The sequence below is a fragment of the Hevea brasiliensis genome, chromosome 13 (genome assembly GCF_030052815.1).
Source record: "Hevea brasiliensis isolate MT/VB/25A 57/8 chromosome 13, ASM3005281v1, whole genome shotgun sequence".
Classification (NCBI taxonomy): Eukaryota; Viridiplantae; Streptophyta; class Magnoliopsida; order Malpighiales; family Euphorbiaceae; genus Hevea; species Hevea brasiliensis.
The window spans coordinates 29,509,855-29,532,209 of record NC_079505.1 but is presented as its reverse complement, the minus strand read 5'-3'; the positions used below and the strand labels follow the sequence as shown (position 1 = coordinate 29,532,209).

The following is a 22,355-nucleotide window of genomic DNA, read 5'->3' as shown; positions in this document are numbered from 1 at the left end:
AAGGGAAGGTGTGTGCTGCCTAGAGGGTGCAGAATGGTGACTGAAAATTCAGTCCAATTACACAGCCATAACTTTGGCTGTGTTAGTCCAATTGGTGTTTGGCCAATTGGACATGAAACTAGGTTTATAATGGCACATTTTTGCTGAAGAAACCATGCCCAAAGGACCAAAGCAAGAGGACCAAAACTTGGCCCCAATCCGGAACCCTGAAACTGATTCTGCAGAATTGGCCAAATGAACAGTAACTGTTCATTTGGCCATAACTCACTGTAGATTTGGTCAATTGACCTGAAATTTTTACAGCAACAAGTTAAGACATAGAAAAACAACTTTCATGAAGGAACCTACCCCAAATTATGGCCAGAACCCATCCAACCAAGTGACTCTAATTACTGTTCATGCACTGTAGATATGGTAATTTTCTGCAGAATGCACATTCGGCCAGCTTGGGTCTTTGGACCATATCTAGAGCTACAAAACTCCAAATGGAGTGATTCAAAAAAGGAAATTCAACTAGACAAAATAAGGAACAACTTTCATGTTTTACATTTCTTCAAATTCCTACAGTAACAGTGTCCAATGGAACAGTGAAGTTGACTCACCAAAACTGAAAATTCTGCTTGTGTTGAGTTACACTTTGGAATGGTATTAACACTTAATGCCAACAAGTTTTAAACACCAAACGTGGTATGTTGGGAGTGCCAAAGTCAATGTACACATTTTTATTCTAAAAGTCAACATTTTTGTTGACCAATGATGAATAGTGACACCAAAAATTTGAAATTCACAAATTGAAGAATTTAAAAGTTTCAAATGTCCTAGTATACCTAACAAGATTGGTTTGGATAGTTTGGCATGCCAATAGGGTTCAGTTAGCAGTACTGCAAATTGCAAAAATGCCATTCTGTGATTTCATGGCTTTTAGCCATTCTGACTTTGCATTGAGACTTGGCCTTGTGCCTGAGATTATTTACTGACTTGGTAGTGCTCATTGCACACCGGGTGATGCATATGCGATCGATGGTGTGACGGCGAGGTACTAGATACCCAGTGCGGTTACCCATTATCCGATCGATGCGTCTAGTGTAGGTTACTTGGGCAACCAAATGAATGAAAATGAGCAATGTAGAAGAAATAAATGAATGGATATACAAATACATGACAAACAAAACATGTACATGCAATACATATTTATATCTGTTATTTCTTGTTATTTTATTATTGCACCACTAAGCATTATTGCTTAGCGCGTTGCTTTTGCCACGCGTAGGTACTGGAGATCCTGATCGTGAGCCCAGTAGACCACAGACTGGGTGAGTCCATCCTGCAGTTCTGCGCAGTGTCCGTATCACCTCACTACCTGCAGTGCATTGGTAGGGCACTAGGTGTCATTTTGTCATTTTGATATTTTGTAGTAGATTTTTACTTTTTCATATGTATTTGAACTCATGTAATATATTTTGATGTCCATGTAAATAATGAAAGTTATGACTATGAATACAAAATTTGAGCATGTATTTATCGCTTGTATATGAGAAATGGATGTTTGTGAAATGAAAAGATTATTGAGAATTTGCTATTGAGAAATATTGTTGAGATTTTGGATATTGGAGTTTGAGATGATGGAATAAAAATATTGGAAGTGTTTTTAACAGGTTCCGAAGAACGGTTTTCTCCATTTTTAGCCGGTACTCCGCCGGATTTTCTTTAAAATTTTCGGAACCTTAAATGAATGATACTTTTGATAAATGGTTTAAATAAATTGTATTTCATAAATTATATGCAAAAGCATGATATAAATTAATTGAGGAATATTATAGTGTGCCGGTACACCGTGTGGCATTACTTACTCGGGTATACTGTACACGGGTAAGGGGTGTCACATTTAGTGGTATCAGAGCACGGTTTAGGCGTTTCTGGGCCTAGATTGAGTCCATACCATGCATTGCATTTGTAAGAGTCGAGGTGACACTAACGCAGATCTGTTTATCTTTCTTATTTTGAATAGGATATGGATCCTTCATCTCAGAGAGCCGTTGAGGAGGAAGTGGAGAGTCATGCTCCACTGCAGCACGGTGAGGCCGGGGCATGAGAGAATCTGCTCCGCCACTCAAGCGAGCACCTTTCAGCCTCCACAGGCCATGTTCCAACAAATGGCCGACTTCTTTAGACAAATGGCCGGGGTAATGCCAGCACCACCACCACCACCACCAGCTCCACAGCAGAAATCACACCTAGAAAGGCTAAGGAAGTTTGGAGCTGTGGACTTCTATGGCAAGAGAGAAGATGACTGTGTTGCGGTAGAATTGGTTGAGCAGGCAGTACTAAAACAACTCCACTGCACTCCAGAGCAAAACCTGGAAGCTGCCATCTCTTTACTGCAGGATGATGCATATGAGTGGTGGTACACCGTGTGGCATTACTTACTCGGGTATACTGTACACGGGTAAGGGGTGTCACATTTAGTGGTATCAGAGCATGGTTTAAGCGTTTCTGGGCCTAGATTGAGTCCATACCATGCATTGCATTTGTAAGAGTCGAGGTGACACTAACGCAGATCTGTTTATCTTTCTTATTTTGAATAGGATATGGATCCTTCATCTCAGAGAGCCGTTGAGGAGGAAGTGGAGAATCATGCTCCACTGCGGCAGTGAGGCTGGGGCATGAGAGAATCTGCTCGCCCGACTCAGCGAGCACTGCTCGGCCTCCACAGGCCATGTTCCAACAAATGGCCGACTTCTTTAGACAAATGGCGGGTAATGCCGGCACCACCACCACCACCACCCGGCTCCACAGTAAATCACACACTGGAAAGGCTAAGGAAGTTTGGAGTGTGGACTTCTATGGCAAGAGAGAAGATGACTGCATTGCGGTAGAATTGGTTGAACAGAACAGGCAGAGTACTAAAACAACTCCACTGCACTCCAGAGCAAAACCTGAAAGCTGCCATCTCTTTACTGCAGGATGATGCATATGAGTGGTGGTACACCGTGTGGCATTACTTACTCGGGTATACTGTACACGGGTAAGGGGTGTCACAGAACTTGAGAAATTTATTGAAATGATTGTGAAATTGATTGAGTTTGATTGTGAAATTGAAGTAGTAGTTGAGAAAAATTTTTAGTAGTGCTTTTTACAGGTATTTGAAGAACTGGTTTCTCAAAATACAGACAGAACTCTGTCAAAATTTTTATAAAATTTGCGGAAAATAAAATGGGCCAAAATTTCCAACTAGCTTTCAACTTAATTATATGTTTTAAATACTTATTAATAAATGCCCACCACTTGTTTAAAGGAAGAAAATTATTTTAAAATCCTTTGTAGGGTACTTAATGAGTTATCGGTAGGTGAAGTTTGATAATTCATTAGGTATTCTACGGGATCATGTTATGCCTTACAGAGGGGTAAGGTGTGTCACACCCTACTCCCCTATAAGATGTAACATGATCCCGTAGTACACCTAATGAATTACCGTACTTCGCCTACCGATAACCCATTAGATATACTACAAGGGATTTTAAAAACAATTTTCGTGAAATTTAAGTCATGGATTAAAATCTGGTGTTATAAAATTTTTTTCAAAATTTCGGCAAAGTGCCGACTGTATTTTGAGAAAACAGTTCTTCAGAAAACCTGTAAAAAAGCACTTCAATATTTATTTGCAAATCTCAACTCCAACATATTTCTCAACACAACATATTTCTCAACTCAAATCCGCAATGATTTTTCAAAGACTGAGATACAAGAAATATAATACAAAACTATTCAAGTAAATGAAATCTCAAATTTACATTTACAATAATTTACATTTAATTACATACCAAAATATTTTACAAGAGTTTCTATACAACTGCTCAAATAATTTACATACATATTATTACATGCATACATCAAAACCTATGTACATGGGTATACCTATGATATACCTGGAGCTGATCTGAATGTATCTTCAAAGAAATTTACTCACTGCTCTATGCTCTTCTTGCCTGTGACAGCATACAAAGCTATCACTGAGTGGTGAACTCAGTGGTGCACAACTATAATTTAAAACATAGTACAATATACATTGACAAAATTTACAGTAAATAATTTGGAAATCTGAATACTCATCAAATTCCAAAACTCAAAATATTCATTGCCAATAATGTAAATCATTTGTATAATTGACTTTGATCACAAAATTCAATTTATCAAATCCTGACTAACCATTTAAGTAATTCCAACAAAATCAATTATACATAAACCATAATTGAAATCACAATTCCTTACCATTCAAAAGCCATTCTGTATCTCAAAAATCATTATGTATCTCAAAAATCAATGTATCTCAAAAATCAATGTTTATCTCACTAACTATGCAAGACTAATCCGAAAGGGCCATATTCGATGTGATTGTAACTCCCTATGGTCGGGGAGGTCGAATCAGATTCTAACTCCCTATGGTCGGGGAGGTCGAATCATCGCGCACAGTACCATCACAATAATGAATCTTCCGCAAGGGCCATAACGATAAAATAAACTTAGATCTAACCTCAAATCAGAGGAAAATCTAAGCCTGTGCACGTACCATGGTAATCAAAACACAACTAACTCCATTATCTTCTCAACAAATGAGAGAGACGGGTAATAACCTAGTCAAGCATCTATAGTGAGATATAAAACAATGTCACAATCCTTTTTGTGAGCATAAATCACAATATAATTCGATTCAAAGTCAATTTCAATATCCAACAATTTTTATGCTCAACACAATTCAAATCATAAATTTGCATTTTTCCATGAAAATTACCATCACAATTCAAAACATGTTCTATCACAATTTTTCAAAACATAATTTATTCAATCCATAACAATGCTTAATACTTGTGAAAATACCATTTCACAAAGCTAAATTCATACATACTATAACAATTTCAATAATCATTGAATTAAATCCAATTCTTGCTGAACATAATACATAAGAAAAATATGTCATTTAATCATATGAAATATTCAAAACAAAATCAGTTAAAAACTAGTTGTGCACAAACCTCTGATGACTGTCTCCTAGTCTGGACTCAGTGTTTCCTTCCCTTTTCCTGAGTCTTTGGTAACTGAGAAACACAATTTGAAGTGTTTCAGTACTTAATTAAACTGTCTCTATCGATAATGCTTGATAAGTAATTCACTGAAAGCTATTATTTGCTTAACCAACCCATATATCGACCCTCGATGCGTTCTAGGTAAATTAGGTATTAACATTATTAATATGTCATATTTGATAGTATTTTAGGGTTGGTACGTTTTACCAAACTCATTTCCTTGTTTAGTGCATTTTAATGCAACTTGCTAGATTCCGGGATACTAGTTTGACCTAGCCAGACGACCTAGTTTCCTCAGTTTTCAGGTTTCGGTCAAAACTACAAACTTGTAGATCTATGTCTTATTGCACACAGGGCAAAATTTCAGGTCAATCCGAGTTATGTAGACCAAGTTATGGCCATTATACTATTGCTGGTCAAATGGCATCAAATTAGGTCAATTTTAGGTCAATTTGGTCAACTCTGGTTCGGCCAGTTTTTGGACCCAAACTTGTGCAAGCTGTTTGACTTGCTTATGGTCATTTCTGGGCTTTGGTGTCTTCATAAGACTTGTAGGTATGGGTCTTAAATATTCATGGTTAAAATTTCAGGTCAATTGGACCTGTTTTGAGTAAGTTATGGCCTAAACACTCACTGCTGCCCAATTGGTCAATTTTCAGGTCTCAATTGCACCTAATCCGAATTGGTCATTTTCTTATGTCACCTTGCAAGCAGAATTTTGGTATGCTTTCTCAATGAAAGTTGGCACATTTTGTGCCTAGTTTCACCTCCAATTGGTCTCATACCAATTGAAGTTACACATTTAAAGTTATTGACTAAAATGCATACTGCCCTTAACTACCTTACTTAAACATACATCAATTACACACTTACATTACTATATGTCCACTTCCCTTACTAATTCTGTTTTGGTTCATTACCAAAACCATATTCCACTTTACATTAACATCACTTTGGGCAGATTACAAACATCCTTAATACACCAATTAAAACTCACATTTACAAAGTCTAAGTACAATCACATATACACCTAAACCTTACTAGTTCTTACATACACTTTACACAATCAATCTATATACATATCCATCAACCTTAATGTCAATATTTCTGCCAACACCTTCATGAACACATACATTTATCCAAGAATCCCAAGGCTTCCGAAAAGCTTCCTCAACACCAAAGTGTCCTACAATTCATCAATTTCCATTCCAAGTGCAAAATCACCATATACATATGGAATAATTTACTAGGATATTAAATCACCCTAACCAACATCATTTCTCATCAAATATATGCACAAATATTTCATCAAATACATAACTCCATGGCTGTCCAAAATGGACATCTCAATAACTCTTCAAACTTGAAAAATTTCCTCACAAATCCAACACCCATAACATGTACACAAAGTTTAACAAAGCAATCTTCAAAAATACAAACTTACCTTATGGTTGGAACTTGCCAAACCTTGATTAAACTTTTTGATTTTGGCTCTTCCTTATGATGTGTAGACAATCTTTAATGAAGAAATCTAGGTGATTGGAAGTGAAATGAGGGAGTGGATGAAGGTTTAAGTGAAACGGCAATGGTGGTTTCTCAAGTCTTCCATTTCGGCATGAATGGACCAAGTGAGGAAGATGAAGATTTCAGGTTGGATAATGGATGTACACCTGCCCCATTAGTTCTTAGTTTATTCCTTTAGTGGCCCACTCACACAAATAATCATATTATAAGTTAAATTCCCACTTATTCCACATTAAACCCTTAATTCTTGTTATTTACTTTAGGTACCACCAAATTAATTTTTCATTTTATTTTCTAAGTGTAATATTATTTATTTTTAATGGACTTTTAGGTCAAAAGACAATTCGGGATGTCGATTGACCATAATGCCCCTGTTCGGGTTGCATTCCCGATTTTTCGGTAACACCGGGTTTTGTCTGTTTTTCGATTTCTCACTTTTCTTTGTACTAATTATTTAATTTTTCTTTGATCTTTCTAATGATATTTATTCTTCAATAAGGGTCTATTTAAGTCCTAAAAATGTTTTCCAGGGTTCCCCGCAGTCCAAGGCTAGTCAACGGTCCACGCCGTGACTTCCCGGTGCAGTCACCCATCGCTAAGGTTCTCGGCTCGCTTAACTTGGTTACATTTCTTTGCTATGATTTTTCCTTTATTTTTCTTGTATTTTCTTTTCTTGTATTTCATTATTTTATGTCTCCTTACTCATATTGAAGTGTGGTTCTAGGCATCCTAGCTGTCCGGACAACACTGGTCACCGGAGCAGTAGAACGCACTACCGAACATAGGGGTGTTACAAGGTGTGACAATTAAAATGAGCCATACTATTCTGGAAAGCTAAGAAATAGACCTTCAACTTTTTTTAGACATTTTCCTCAACTTATGAATATAAGAAGCTTAAATATTGGGTCAAAGCTGCTAACCTAATTGAAATCCTGTTACTACAAGACACTTGAGTCTAGGTCAATAATTTAACTATAAATAATTCTACAAGACTTGAAAAATCAAAATAAAAAATTTTGAGTGACCATAAGACATAGGGCAACATATCCTATGAAGAATAGTAGACCTAAATATGGCAGCAACCTACTCAAATAAAGTTGGAAAAGTACAATATCAAAACTGCTTAGTAAGGGAATCAAAATCTAGAATTGACCTAGTTATGGTTATTTGACCATAACTTGAGTTATACAAATCCAAATGACATGATTCAAAAAGAAAAATAAAGACAAGACATAGAGGAACAACTTCCATTGAGGAAGTGTGGCCAAAAAGTAGCCATGAATTGTTCAAAGTGATTGGCAAAAATTAAGATACTGAAATTGAACCTAAAGAAAGGTTCTTGAAATAAATTATTGACTTATCCTTAATAAGTCACTACATGCTAAATTACATGAAACAGGTATGTGGGACCCACTTTTTCACTATACATTGACATGAAAATTCTATTATCACTACATGCTAAATTACATGAAATAGTAATGTGAGACCCACCTTTCCCATAATACATGGACATAAAGATTTTTGTTAAACAATTAATAATGCTTAATTGCCTAAGCATATATATATATATATATATATAGTTGGATCGATTGGTATACCAATTAGGAAATACAGATAGTAGTACTACCTACATGAACAAGCCTACATAGATAGGCCTACATGAATACGCCTACATAGATAGGCCTACACAAACATGGCTACATAGATAGGCCTACACGAACAAGCCTACATAGATAGGCCTACACGAACAAGCCTACATGATAGGCCTACACGAACAATCCTACATAGATAGGCCTACATGAACAAGCCTACAAAGATAGGCCTACACGAATAAGCCTACATAGATTAGCCTACACGAACAAGCCTACATAGATAGGCCTACATGAACAAGCCTACATAGATAATCCTAACAAGCCTGCATAGATAATCCTACATGGATAGGCCCACATGAATAAGCCCACATTAATAAGCTTACATAGATAAGCCTACATGGATAGGCCCACATGAATAAGCCTACATGGATAGGCCCACATGAATAATCCTACATGGATAATTATTGATCGACAACATATGTCTGATATGATTGATCTACAGGTTTTATGCCTGCCCACTAGCCTTGTGCCTAGCATGACAGACGTATACTAGACAGACATACAACACAAGCCTACTAGACAGACATACTAGACGGGTGAGGCGTGTTACATAATATATATGATTTCACTCAATTTTCATAGTAATCTCCACAATTGAACTTAAATTCTATAAATTCATAACTAAGTAAACTCAAATCACAACTTACCTCAATTGGCTAACTTTCCTTCTACACAATTCTTCAAAATTCCTTTGATTTCTTGCTTGCTTTCTTCAATTCAAGGCTTAATTCAATATTTTCTCTTGATTTGTTATGGAAATTATGGGAGGATTTAAGGGTTTAGAGTTTGGAAAGGAGCTTTAATGGAGGTTTAAAGAGGGAGAGAGTGGACGGCACAAGAAGAAGAAAAAGGAAGATGAAAATGATGATGGTAGATGATGTATTTAAATGAGATATTTTGCTTAAGTAATTAATTTTTGTCTTATTTACAAAATATCCAAATTAATTAAAATCATAATTCTAGTGATAATTATTAAAATTCTATAATTCCCTCTAAGTCCCAATTAAACTTTTATACTTCTTTTAATTAATTAGATCCCATTCTAATACATCAATCTCACTTAATTTAATTGACATTTCAGTTAAAAGTCAACTCTTCAAGTAAATTGACCAAAATGCTCTTCATTGGGTTATATTCCATCTTTTTCAATAATACCAATTAAGTCCATAATCCGATGGTCACTTCATTTTTTATTCTGTTTATCTTAATTAATTTCCATCTCATTTTTAGTCCTCGAGTTGACTTTGAATAATACTATTCACAGACTAAAAATAGTACTATTCAGAGCTCGTAATTCTTGGGATGTTACAGAGTAAACTTACCATATTGAACAATACTAAACTTAATTGCTAACACATATACATTATGATTATTCTCATGCATCATTTCGTGTTATTTTAGGGTGTATGTATCTAAAACATAAAAATATTGCATAAATGCATAAATTCTTATTGATGCTTAAATGATGTTAGAGGACCCACTGATTTGCCACACTATGGATACAGAAATACTATGTTCATGCTTGATATGATATTGTGAGACCAGGTGAGACCTAATAAGCCCCTGGCACACTACTATGAAAAGAGAAAGTCTTGAGGAGTTTCTTTATGAGCTAGGCATATTGGTAAATGATATGTGATAAAGCAAAGTCCCAATGAGCATCTTTATGAGTCGGGCAATTGGTTTTGAAAAGTCACTAGTGACAAGTTTATCTTATGTGAATTATTTGTATACTGAAAACCATGTGCCATCTACATTTCATGTGTATTAAAATAATGGAATGTTAGTTTTCTCACTAAGTTTTTCCAAGCTTACCCCTTTTCTTCTAACCCCGGTTGAAGAATTAAAAGTACCAACAAGGAGGCAAGCAAGTTGCAGTGTCTTAGAAAACTCTTAATGCATGACTTAAGGTTCCTGTTAGTGGAAATATTTAGTTTACTGTGGTTAGCTTAATTTTATGGTAAGTTGTGTAAGGTGTAATATTGAATAACATTTAGGCTTCCTTTCAACTCTAAAGGACTATGTTATGCATTATGTTATGAATGTTTGAACTAGACTTTAGCATTCATGAATGGGATGTTGAGGCTCAAATTTAGAATTGTTTTTTAATGAGAGATTTAATGTCATAGATGAATGCTGAAGTATAGTTGTTATTGGGTTGCTTTGGGTTATGCATCAGTAGGGATAAAGTAATGTTTTAATAGGCTTAGACTTATTATGGGTTTTGACAATCTTAAATTGACTTGTTCCCTAGTGTCATTGGTGACCCCTTGTTGAGTCATTCTATGAGTCCGATGGGTAGCTATGTGTCTTTAGTAAGTACCATCAGGCGGTTGTTGAGTGGTTTCCACCAAGCTCAAGTCCTCCATGTGTACAGAGAGGTCAACTTCTCGTCAAATTAGCTTGTTTCACATGCCAAGTCCTATCCTATGGGTACTCATGTTCTCTAGCCACCTCTAGGTGGAATTCTTCCTTGGTTATTGCATGATAGAGCTGGAGTGATTCATTCCATTAATCTTTTGTTTTTTTTTTTTTTTTAATAATCTTTCCTTTCTAAAAAACCTATTATTTCTTTAGCGCAAATAAAGGTGAGAAAATTTGATCTATCAATTTGTTCGATTTAAACTGGTTTATTTAGAATGATTTTAATTTATTTTAAATTGTATAAAAATCAAAATTACTTAAAAAAATTATTGATAAATTCGACAACTTATATGACCCAATTCAAAATTAATTTACTTGAATTGAAGATATCAATCTACAAATTTGATGAAAAAGTAAATTAATAAAAATTAATTTTTAAAAAGGTTTTAACTTCTTCACTTAAAATGATGTATAACCAGCAAATTAACTTCAAATCATGATATATATAATAATTTGATAGGTAACTTGAAATAATCAGCAGCAAATAATCCATTATTAACGAGTTTTAATTCAATATATATTTTCAAGATTGAATATCATATGAAGCTAAATTGGAAAAAAAAAAATACAGCCAATATTTATTTTTTATTTGATTTCATCAAACTTCTCCAAAGGCACTGATGATAAAGCGTTTCAAACTCATGTAAATGAACAAAACTACAGTTGGACGCTCAAATAAAACAAAATCTAAAAAATGTTTAAAATGTCAAATGCAGTTGCATAGTGTAATTATCCCTCAACATACGTAAACTGAAAATTATAACACCCTTTTCCTTATGGAATTATTCAATAATTATAATCGAACAATGAAACTAAAACAGCATTTCAATGCTATTAGAATTATTACTTGGTGATGACTGCTGTCAATGTTTCGAAATTTGCAGTAGAGCTACCATGAGATTGCACAGCATCAAAAGCTAGTTTTCTGATGTCTTCAAGTTTCTGTCTCATGTATTGCCCTTCTTCACTTGATAAAACAAGTTCTAATGCTTTCATTGCACCATCCTTAGTGATCTCTCCATCTCCAATTCCTGTACCAACCCCCCATACATTTTCTATTGTCCTCATGTTCAGACGTTGATCCCCAAAGAATGCTCTGCAGATCATTGGCACACCACCAACAATACTCTCCAATACTGAGTTCCATCCACAATGTGTTATAAAGGCCCCAGTTGCTTCATGTTGTAAGATCTTTAACTGTGGTGCCCATGAAACTACAATTCCCTTGTCCTTGGTCCTTTCCAGGAACCCTTTTGGCAACTTCTCCTCTGGATTTCCTCTAATTGACCAAATGAAATGAAACCCACTTGTCTCCAGTGCTTCTGCTAATGCTTCTAGCTCATGAGGTGGAGGCATTACTGTACTTCCAAAACTAATATATGCCACAGACTCCTGTTTCTGCTTGTCCAACCATTGTAGGCAACCTTCTGAATCAGAAATCTTCAGGTCTGGCAATGTCAACACCAGGGGACCAATATTGAGAAACTTCTTAAATCTTGAATTGGTCAAATTCACCATAGCAGTATCTATTTCTTCAAATGAGTTTATGGCCACAGCAGTTGCTTTTGGTAGCATTAACCCCATTTTATGCAACATTCTTGGCATAGGCGAGTTTAAGTCTCCACAGGTTATTTCAGGAGGTATGTCGGTAGCACATATTCCAGAAAATCCAGGAAGAAAATCCAACATTTTTCCATCGATTCCTACCATAAGAATATACCATATACATGAAATAATGGTTATTTAGATAGCATAATTAACGACAAGATATGTCATGCAGTGTGTATTGATCACCGTTGTTGTGCCTGGAGGGCCATGTCATAACTAAGATCTAAGTTTTTTATTTGAGAGAAAATTATTATTTAATCTTTATATTTTAACAAAATTAACTACTTAATTCCTTTTTTTTTAAAAAAATACATTGTTTAGTTTTTATATTTTATTTCTGTTAAACTATTTAGTCCCTCCATTAAATTTTCTATTAGTCAATACTAATCAAACTACTATTTAATTTATCTATTTAAAAAAATAATAATTAATTGAACCTTTATATTTTGAAAAATACTACTATTTAATCTCTATTTTAGTCGAACTAATTAATTGGTCTTTGTATTTTGAAAAACACTGTATTTTGAAAAACATATATTTTTTTGGATAAAAATGAAAATTTTGTTATGTGGAGACTAAATTTAAATTACATTTTTTAAAAATTATTAAAGTATTTTCATTCAATTCATTGGACATCATTTTTTTATTTTTTCTATTATAAAATAATTTTCTTTGATTACTTAGAAATCTAGGGGAACTGATTAAGATAACTTGTACTATTTTTTATATAAAAAAAAAAGAGAATAAGGGGAAGAAGGGCATAGGTGCAAAGGAGAAGAAACATGCCAAGAAAGAAATAAGAGACGGTAAGAAAAGAAAGGGAAAATAATTATGGTAGTTTAAGTGTAATAAGTAATTATAGGACTCATTAGTGATAGAATCTAAATTACATGGATTAACTAATGTGTTTTTCAAAATACAGAAACTAACTAATTAGTTTCACTAAAATAGAAGGACTAAATAATAGTTTGATTGACATTGAGTAATGAAAAAATTGATAATCAGACTAAACAATTTAATAGATGTAAAATATATAATTAAATAGTGTATTTTTTAAAATATAAAAATTAAGTAATTAGTTTCGTTAAGATGAAGGATCCAAATAATAATTTTTTTCTTTTTTATAATTAGCTCCAGTTAGGACTCAAATTCAAGATCTCACAGCATTAATACAACTATAGAATGCTCATTAGTGAAATCTAAGCCCAGAAAATTATAGAATGCTCCCGGTGCAGTGCTCCCTTTTTCACAGAAAAAGTAGACATCCTTATAATATAAAGAATGAGTTCCACATGAATGTAAGAGATAGTGCATGTATCAGGTACACCTAATAATCTCTCTCTAAGCCTATCTTAGAGAAAATATATCTTCGCCTTCTTTTAAGAATAAAAATTTTAATAAATTTTATTTTATCTCTTCATTTTCTTCATCCTTTAAAATCTCTTTCTTATGGAATTTTGTTTTGCCTCTCTCGCTTCAATATCTACTCTTGACTTGCCCTCATAAATACAGTTAATAAACTCTATCATGGAGTTCCAAAGTATTTCAAAATTGAAAATATTTCGTTGCAATCTTAATTTTTTTCATTTCTACGCTGATAAATATATTAAGTTGAAATCTAACAATTTACTGCAATTTTGAAGGTGAGTAATTAAACATAGGTAATTTTTTACTTAACTCTTTCCCTATGATTTACTTTTATTTTTAATTATATATAATTATAAATAAATATAAATAATAATTTAAAAGACTGAATCTATTTAAAATTCTCTTAGTTTAAACCACTTAATTACTCATATTTCGAATTGCATTCTTAATGTAAACTAATAATAATAATAATAATAATAATAATAATAATAATAATAATAATAATAGTAGGCTCATCATATATAAAAATTAAAAAGAAAAATTAAATGAATAAAATGCAAAACTTTACCACTACTAAGTTTCAAAATTCCCCTGATTAGATCGGTATCAAGGTGCAAGAGAACTGAACGAGGGCCAGCAGTCCAAAATGCGACCCAAGGGGCCTGCAATTCTTGTGCCATATCCGCCGCAAACCAATAAAATGCATCAGTAATAATGCAACTAAATCCCATTCCCGTCTCTTCCACCACCGTCTCCATGGCCGTCCTGAAATTTTCCGGCGTTGCCTTTGCAAAATTCTCAATGGGCTCCATGGGTGACCCTGAAGACACATAATTCTCAGGCGTTCCATCAGACACATTGTAGGGCCTTATAGAATCCCACCTCTTGTCATCTTCTAGGAAAATGGCGTTATTGGATTTTGCAGTGTTGAAGAAGATAAATCTTGCTTCAGGAACCGCCGGCGACAGCCTCTGAACAAGACTGAGGAGAGGAGATGCATGGGTGGCGAAGGGAAATGCAAGCACTGCAATGAGTTTTTTGACATTTTCGTCTCCTGGCATGGTGGGTAATTGGATGGGATCAAATTCTGTTTTGCGTAACTAGTTCTAACTTCTGAGATCCTACGATTTCTCATAGTGGTGCGATCAATTTAATTAGAGTTGAACGGGTTTAACAATATCTTGAAAGTATATTTCAGTAATAATTATGTAATTAGTAATTTAATAAATTTTATAAATAATTATTTAAAATCTAATTAAATTTAAACGTATAATAAATTTTAAAAAAACTTTTAAAATTTCTTAATTGAAATTTCATATTTCAAATAATACTATTTTATATTAAAAATATTTAGAAATTTTTTTTCAAAAGCATTAATTTTTTATTAATAAAATGTAAGTTTTCACTTACTATAATATATATATATATATATATATATATATATATATATATATATATATATATATATAATTTTTTTTTTTGAAAGGGAAAGAAACATTGAATTTGTCTAAAATACACTTCATTATTTATATTATTTATAATTTATAATTATATAATTTTTATTATTTAGATATTTTTAGTGTTATTATAAATTTAAAATTACTAAGCTACCTATATTTAACTTTTACTTAATTTAAAATTATATTTTGTAAGAGTTGATTAAAATAAAAATTCATGTTTTTTTTAATTTTTTTTAAATCTATTTAAAAAAATCCATATTATAAAAAATAATTAACTAAAAAAATAATAAATTCATTTTTTTAAATTGTAATATATATATATATAATTTGAATTGAAACTGAAAATATTATAAAGGCTGATTTTTAATTAATTATTTAAATTTATTACTTTATTACAATATATGAAATATATAAATTTAAATTTTAATCCTAAAAATTTATTCTAAAAGAAATTTCATATGTGTGAGGAATCCTATTAGTACTAACTACATCAATTATTCACGAGTTATTATTACAATATATTATATTCATTCTAAAAAATCTACAGTGTTATAATTTTAATAGAATTTTCATATATTATATGATATATAAATATTATATATTAAAAATTTAAATTACAAGTTTATACAACAAGTAAAATAATGTGCAATACCCTCAAGAAAAACATTAGTAGCATAATAAATGGAGAAACTTTTATACTATATAAAGAATTATAAACTAAAAAATATCAATAATTCAAGTTGTCATACTAATAAGATAAATTATTAATGCAATTAATTATCTAAGTCACAAGTTAACCAAATGAATAATTTTTTCATTTTTTTACAATTATACATGTTAATAGTTTTTATTATTTTAATTAATATAATTTAAATAATAAAATAAAAAAATTTTGATGTATTTATATTGTTAATTAATAAATATAATTTGATTTTCATATGTTTATATATACACTGAACAAAAGATATTTGAAGATGCTGTATGGTTTAAATGGTAATAACATTAATAATGCATGAGAAGGTTCTTTCGAATAAGTTTTAAATTTATTTTAGTAGAAAAAGGAATTTACCTGTCACAATCTAACTTTTGCATCGGACCGACACTAGGACTTAAGTTAGTACAAGATCTCCGAAACTCGTAGCAAGCCTACATAATTACAACTCAACAACTAAACCCAAAATGAAGGGCCCAATGCATTAAAACAAACAGCCAGAGTTTTGCTATAAAATGAACAATCTAATGGGAGATTTACCCACCCAGTAATATAATAAAATGCACAATTTGGGGAGCTTAGCTCACCCTCACAACCCACAATTATATCCAATATCACAATTAGGAGCTCAACTCACCTTAAGTCCAACGTCCCATGTACACAATAAGTTTAACAAGTTACTTTTACATCATAAGAGGAACTAATACAGTTACTGCGGAGTTCTAGATATAACAAAAAATTAAATATAGCTAATACATCAATGATTTAAGTTTACCTATGTGAAAAAAAGTAAGTGAACTTCAAAATAACATACATCTATCACCTAAGAAAAAAATTGAACAGGGGTGAGCATTCAACTCAAAGAGCTAGATATTGATTATAAATATAATTGCTATAGCTATCTAAAATTAATGCAATCTTAAGTATGAAATGCACACAGAGACTTATATCAAGCAATTCACCTAATTCTTGCATAAGAAGATAATTTGGATGTGACACCCCTTACCCGTCTACAGTGTAGCCGAGCAAGCTATGTCACACGGTGTACCGGCACACTCTATTATACCTTAATAAATTTTCATCAATAATTTTGATTATAGCTTGTGAAATATGTTTTATTTAAGTCATTAGTGAAATTATAATTTATTTGAGGTTCCGAAAATTTTATAGAAAATCCGGCTGAGTACCGGCTAAAAATGGAGAAACCAGTTCTTCGGAACCTGTGAAAAACACTTCCTATATTCATATTCCATCATCTCAACTCCATTTATCAAATTCTCAACATTTTTCAATCATTCATTCCTCATATACAAACAATAAATAAATGCTCAAGTTTTGCATTTATAACCATAACTTTCATTATTTACATAAACATCAAAATACATTACATAGATCCAAATACATATGAGAAAATCAAAATTAATTACAGAATGCCAAAATGACACCTAGTGTCCTACCAATGCAACTGCAAGTTGAGGTGACAAGGACACCGAAAGCTGCAGGACGGACTCACCGATGCGTGGTCTCATGGGCTCACGATCGGGATCTCCGGTACCTCTGGCGTGGCAAAAGCAACGCTAAGCAATGATGCTTAGTGGTGCAATAATATAATAGAAGAAAATAGCAAGAAATTAAATGTGTATGGAATGTGTATGCTTTCTTTGTTTGGTATTGGTACATTCGTGATTTCATTAATGTTGTTCACTTTTATTCATTTGGTTGCCCCAAGTAACCTACACTAGACGACTGGACTGGATAACGTAAATGGCGCCTTTGGGTACCTAGTACCTCGGGCCGTCACACCATCGGTCACATATGCATCTCGGTGTGCAATAGAGCTAACAAGTCAGAATAATATCGAGCACAAGGCCAAGTCTCAATACAAAGTCGAATGGCTAAAAGCCATGAAATCACGCAGAATGGCATATTGCCATGTGCGATTACTAACTGAACCCTATTGGCATGCCAAACTATCCAAACCAATCTTGTTAGGTATACTAGGGCATTTGAAACTTTTAAATTCTTCAATTTGTGAATTTCATGTTTTGGTGTTACTATTCACCTCATTGGTCAACAAAAATGTTGACTTTTGGATAGAAAATATGTACATTGACTTTGGCACTCCCAACATACCACATTTGGTGTTTAAAACTTGTTGGCATTAAGTGTTAATACCATTTCAAAGTGTAAACCCACACAAGCAGAATTTTCAGTTTTGGTGAGTCAAATTCACTGTTCCATTGGACACTGTTACTGTGGGAATTTGAAGAAATGTAAAACATGAAAGTTGTTCCTTATTTTGTCTAGTTGAATTTCTTTTTTTGAATCACTCCATTTGGAGTTTTGTAGCTCCAGATATGGTCTAAAAACCACAGCTGGCCGGATTCCCATTCTGCAGAAAATACCATATCTACAGTAACAGGAATAGTAACTTCCACTACCATTTGGGTTAGGTTCTGGCCATAATTTGGGGTAGGTTCCTTCATGAAAGTTGTTTGTCTATGTCTTAACTTATTGCTGTAAAACTTTCAGGTCAATTGACCAAATCTACAGTGAGTTATGGCCAAATGAACAGTTACTGTTCATTTGGTCAATTCTGCAGAATCAGTGCAGGGTGTCCGGATTGGGGCCAAGTTTTGGTCCTCTTGCTTTGGTCTTTTGGGCATGGTTTCTTCAGCAAAAATGTGCCATTATAAGCCTAGTTTCATGTTCAATTGGCCAAACACCAATTGGACTAACACAGCCCAAGTTATGGCAGTGCAAATGGACTGAATTTTCAGTCCCTATGCTGCTGTCCTAGGGCAGCCTGCAACCTCACTTTGCAACCTCATTTTTCAGTCTATTTGTTAGTCAAATTACCTAAAATGGTCACTAATTGACCATTAAAAGGTTCTTTAACAATTGCATAGGCCAAGTTCACATTTTACTCCAAAAACCCTAGTTCAAAGTCATGATTTCTACACTTTACCTTAGTTAGCTATTAATTCACCATTCTTATGTTTATAAACTTCAAACATGGTTTCTAATTCACTTTAAGCTCATCAAAAACACTTCCTCCTATTCCATAGCTAGGGCTGCCAAAATTCACAAGCTCAAACACATAGGTTTATGTTCATTTAAACCACAATTCTCACTAAGTTTCAAGTCCCAAACTATGAAAATAAAGAGTTTAATGGATATAAGTGCACTAACCTCAAGTGGCAGAATTTTCCAAGCCCTTAAACCTCACTTTCTTTCTCCTTCTTGGCTGCCAAAAGCTTTAGCAAGGTGCTAGGGCAAATTTTAGTGAAGGGTTTCTAGGGTTTTAGGGTGAATTGAAGAGGAAATTGAAGGTTTGGAGTGAACATCAATGGAGGGAGGAGTTGAGGAAGATTCGGCTGGTTTTCTTGAAAGGGAGATGGCTGCTGCATTTTATCAATTTGGTCTTCTCTTATCTCTTTTAATAGTTAGTCAAATAATGGCTTAATTTTGATTGGTCATTGTTTTCTTAATGACATCACCATGATGTCATAAATACCTCTTTTCCTCATTTTCTTTTCTTTCCTCCACTACTCATTTTCAATTTAATTTCTAGTAATGTTTATTCATATTTTATGTTATATTAATTATTTACTCAACTGGACAAGTCGGCCAAAAATCACCTCGGAAGGCGAAATGACCAAAATGCCCTCCGTTTGTCTTAACGTGTCAAAATTATGCATCTGATTGAAAAATTTTTCTAGGTATTTTCTTGGCATTCTAATGCCATGGGAACCTCAATAACCCTTCTCTGGAGTCCCAAAAATTATTTTATAATTTTTCCCCCGGGTCTAGGGCTCCTCGTTGCGAGAACCGCAACTTCCCTCTGGTTACCCATCGCTAGGGCACCGGCTCGTTTGACTTGGTTGTATTTTATTTCTAAAATTTTTACTAAATTTTTCTTATTAATATTTGAGTTAATTATGGTCCCTGACTTTAATTTAAATATTTTTTCGGACATTCTAGCTATCCGGACCGACCTGATCACCGAGCAGTAGGATGTACGGAGTAGTTACCGGGAGGGTGTTACAACTCTTCCCCTCTAATTTAAATTTCGTCCTCGAAATTTACCTGATGCAAACAGTTGAGGGAACTGTTGCCTCATCGTCTCTTCACTTTCCCAAGTTGCCTCCTCGGTGTTGTGGTGCCTCCAAAGCACTTTCACCAGTGGAATCTGCTTGTTTCTCAACTCTTTCACTTCCTGAGCTAGGATTCGTAGAGGTTCTTCTTCATATGTCAAATCCGGTTGTATTTCAATTTCTTCTCTGGAAATGACATGTGAAGGGTCTGAGCGGTATCTTCTAAGCATAGACACGTGGAACACATTGTGGATCTTGTCCAGCTCTGGTGGTAAAGCTAGCCTATAGGCTACTGGACCCACACGTTCAATGACTTCATATGGGCCAATGAACCTAGGGCTTAACTTACCTTTTCTTCCAAACCTCAATATCTTCTTCCACGGTGACACCTTGAGGAACACTTTGTCGCCAACTGTGTATTCTATTTCCTTTCTCTTCAAGTCAGCATAGGATTTCTGTCTATCTGAGGCAACCTTTAAGTTGGCTTTGATTGGTTTTACCTTCTCCTCAGCCTGTTTCACCAGGTCTGGCCCTACCAGTTTGTCTTCGCCCAATTCAGTCCAGCACACTGGAGTTCTACATTTTCTCCCATACAGTGCTTCATATGGGGCCATTTGGATGCTAGCTTGGTAGCTATTGTTGTATGCAAATTCTGCTAGTGGGAGGTATCTATCCCAACTTCCCTCAAATTCAATGACACAACTCCTCAGCATATCCTCAAGGACCTGACAAGTATTTCACGTTATTGTTATCATTTCAATTCAATATTTGTATCAATTTCATTGGTTTCAATTATTTACCTGGATTACTCTTTCAGATTGCCCATCCGTCGAGGATGGAAAGGCATCTTTGAAATGGAGTTGTGTACCCAAGGATTCATGCAACTTCTTCCGAATCTCGATGTAAACCTTGGGTCTCGATCGGATATGATGGAAAGTGGAATTCCATGCGATCTAACTATCTCACCGATATATAATCGCTAACCTCTCTAGTGAGTAGTCGGTCCTAATCGCGAGAAAGTGTCTTGACTTTGTCAATCTATCAACTATCACCCATGTTGCATCATGTTTCTTAGGGTGAGAGGTAGACCACTTACAAAATCCATGGTGACCCGATCCCATTTCCATTCGGTATGCGTATAGGTCAGTAGCAAAGCCGATGGATCTTGATGTTCTGCGTTGTCTTGCTGACATGTGAAGCATTTTGTCACATAGTCGGCTATGTCTTTCTTCATACCATGCTACCAATACTGAATCTTCAGATAATGATACATCTTTGTACTTCATGGGTGCATAGCATATATACTGGTGTGTGCCTCTTTTAGAATAATGGCCTTCAATTCCCCAACATTTGGTACACAGTCTTCCTTTGTATCTGAGACACCCATTTACCTTCACCTCATAATCGATTGCTTTTCCTTACGGATTTTGCTCATAATGGCCGTTAATTTTCCATCTGCCATTTGCCCATCAAAAATCTGCTGTAGCAGGTTTGGCCTCACTTGCAACTCAGCCAAAATAGCTCCATCTCGAATCAAAGTTAGACGGGCATTCAATGATCTCAAAGTTGTGATGGACTTTCTGCTCAAAGCATCAGCAACTACATTTGCCTTCCCAGGATGGTAGTCAATTACACAGTCATAATCCTTCAGGAACTCAATCCATCGCCTCTGTCTAAGGTTGAGCTCCCTCTGAGTTGGCAAATATTTTAGACTCTTGTGGTCTGTGTAAATGTAGCACTTTTCACCATACAAGTAATGCCTCCATATCTTCAGTGCAAAGATAATTGCTGCAAGCTCTAGATCATGGGTAGGGTAGTTCTGTTCATGTGGCCTTAGCTATCTGGAAGCATAGGCGATCACTTTCCCCTCTTGCATCAATACACACCCTAACCCATTATGAGAGGCATCACTGTAGACCACAAAGTCCTTTCGACCTTGGCAGTGCTGCTGGTGCCTCTGTCAACATAGCCTTCAACTTCTCAAAGCGGTCGACACTTGTCATTCGGTCAAATCTGACATTCTTGTGTAACAACTTGGTCATTGGAGCAGCTATTAGGGAAAATCCCTTCACAAATCTTCTGTAATACCCAGCTAGCCCCAAGAAGCTTCTGACCTCAGTTGTATTCCTGGGAGGCTTCCATTCCATCACTGCTTCTATTTTCTTGGGATCCACCCTAATCCCATCAGCTGACACTATGTGTCCAAGGAATGCTATTTCATTCAGCCAAAAGTCACACTTGGACAACTTAGCATACAACTTCTTTTCTCTCAGGGTTTGCAGAACAATCCTTAAATGTTCATCATGTTCTTCCCTGGTCTTGGAGTACACCAGAATATCATCAATAAAGACCACTACGAACCGATCCAGGTATGGATGGAAGATACGGTTCATAAGGTCCATGAATGCCGCTGGTGCATTTGTTAGGCC

General features: G+C 34.5%; 1 protein-coding gene across 1 annotated transcript; it reads right to left on the bottom strand.

Moving 5' to 3' along the window:
* Window positions 1-11,261: 11,261 nt before the first annotated feature.
* LOC110670755 (flavonoid 3-O-glucosyltransferase) lies at window positions 11,262-14,768 on the bottom strand. The gene is made up of 2 exons (XM_021832916.2): window positions 14,226-14,768; window positions 11,262-12,384 (listed from the first exon to the last, which is right to left on the bottom strand). Exons 1-2 carry the CDS (start codon window positions 14,716-14,718, stop codon window positions 11,525-11,527), a joined length of 1,353 nt encoding a protein of 450 aa, XP_021688608.2. The 5' UTR covers window positions 14,719-14,768; the 3' UTR covers window positions 11,262-11,524.
* Window positions 14,769-22,355: the final 7,587 nt, after the last annotated feature.

Bases quoted from the DNA above. Each gene is read 5' to 3' on its own strand.
- LOC110670755 (XM_021832916.2), bottom strand. From the start codon at position 14,718: ATGCCAGGAGACGAAAATGTCAAAAAACTCATTGCAGTGCTTGCATTT. The intron at 12,385-14,225 runs GTAAAGTTTTGC...TTCTTATGGTAG, and splicing joins AATTTTGAAACTTAGTAGTG to GAATCGATGGAAAAATGTTG.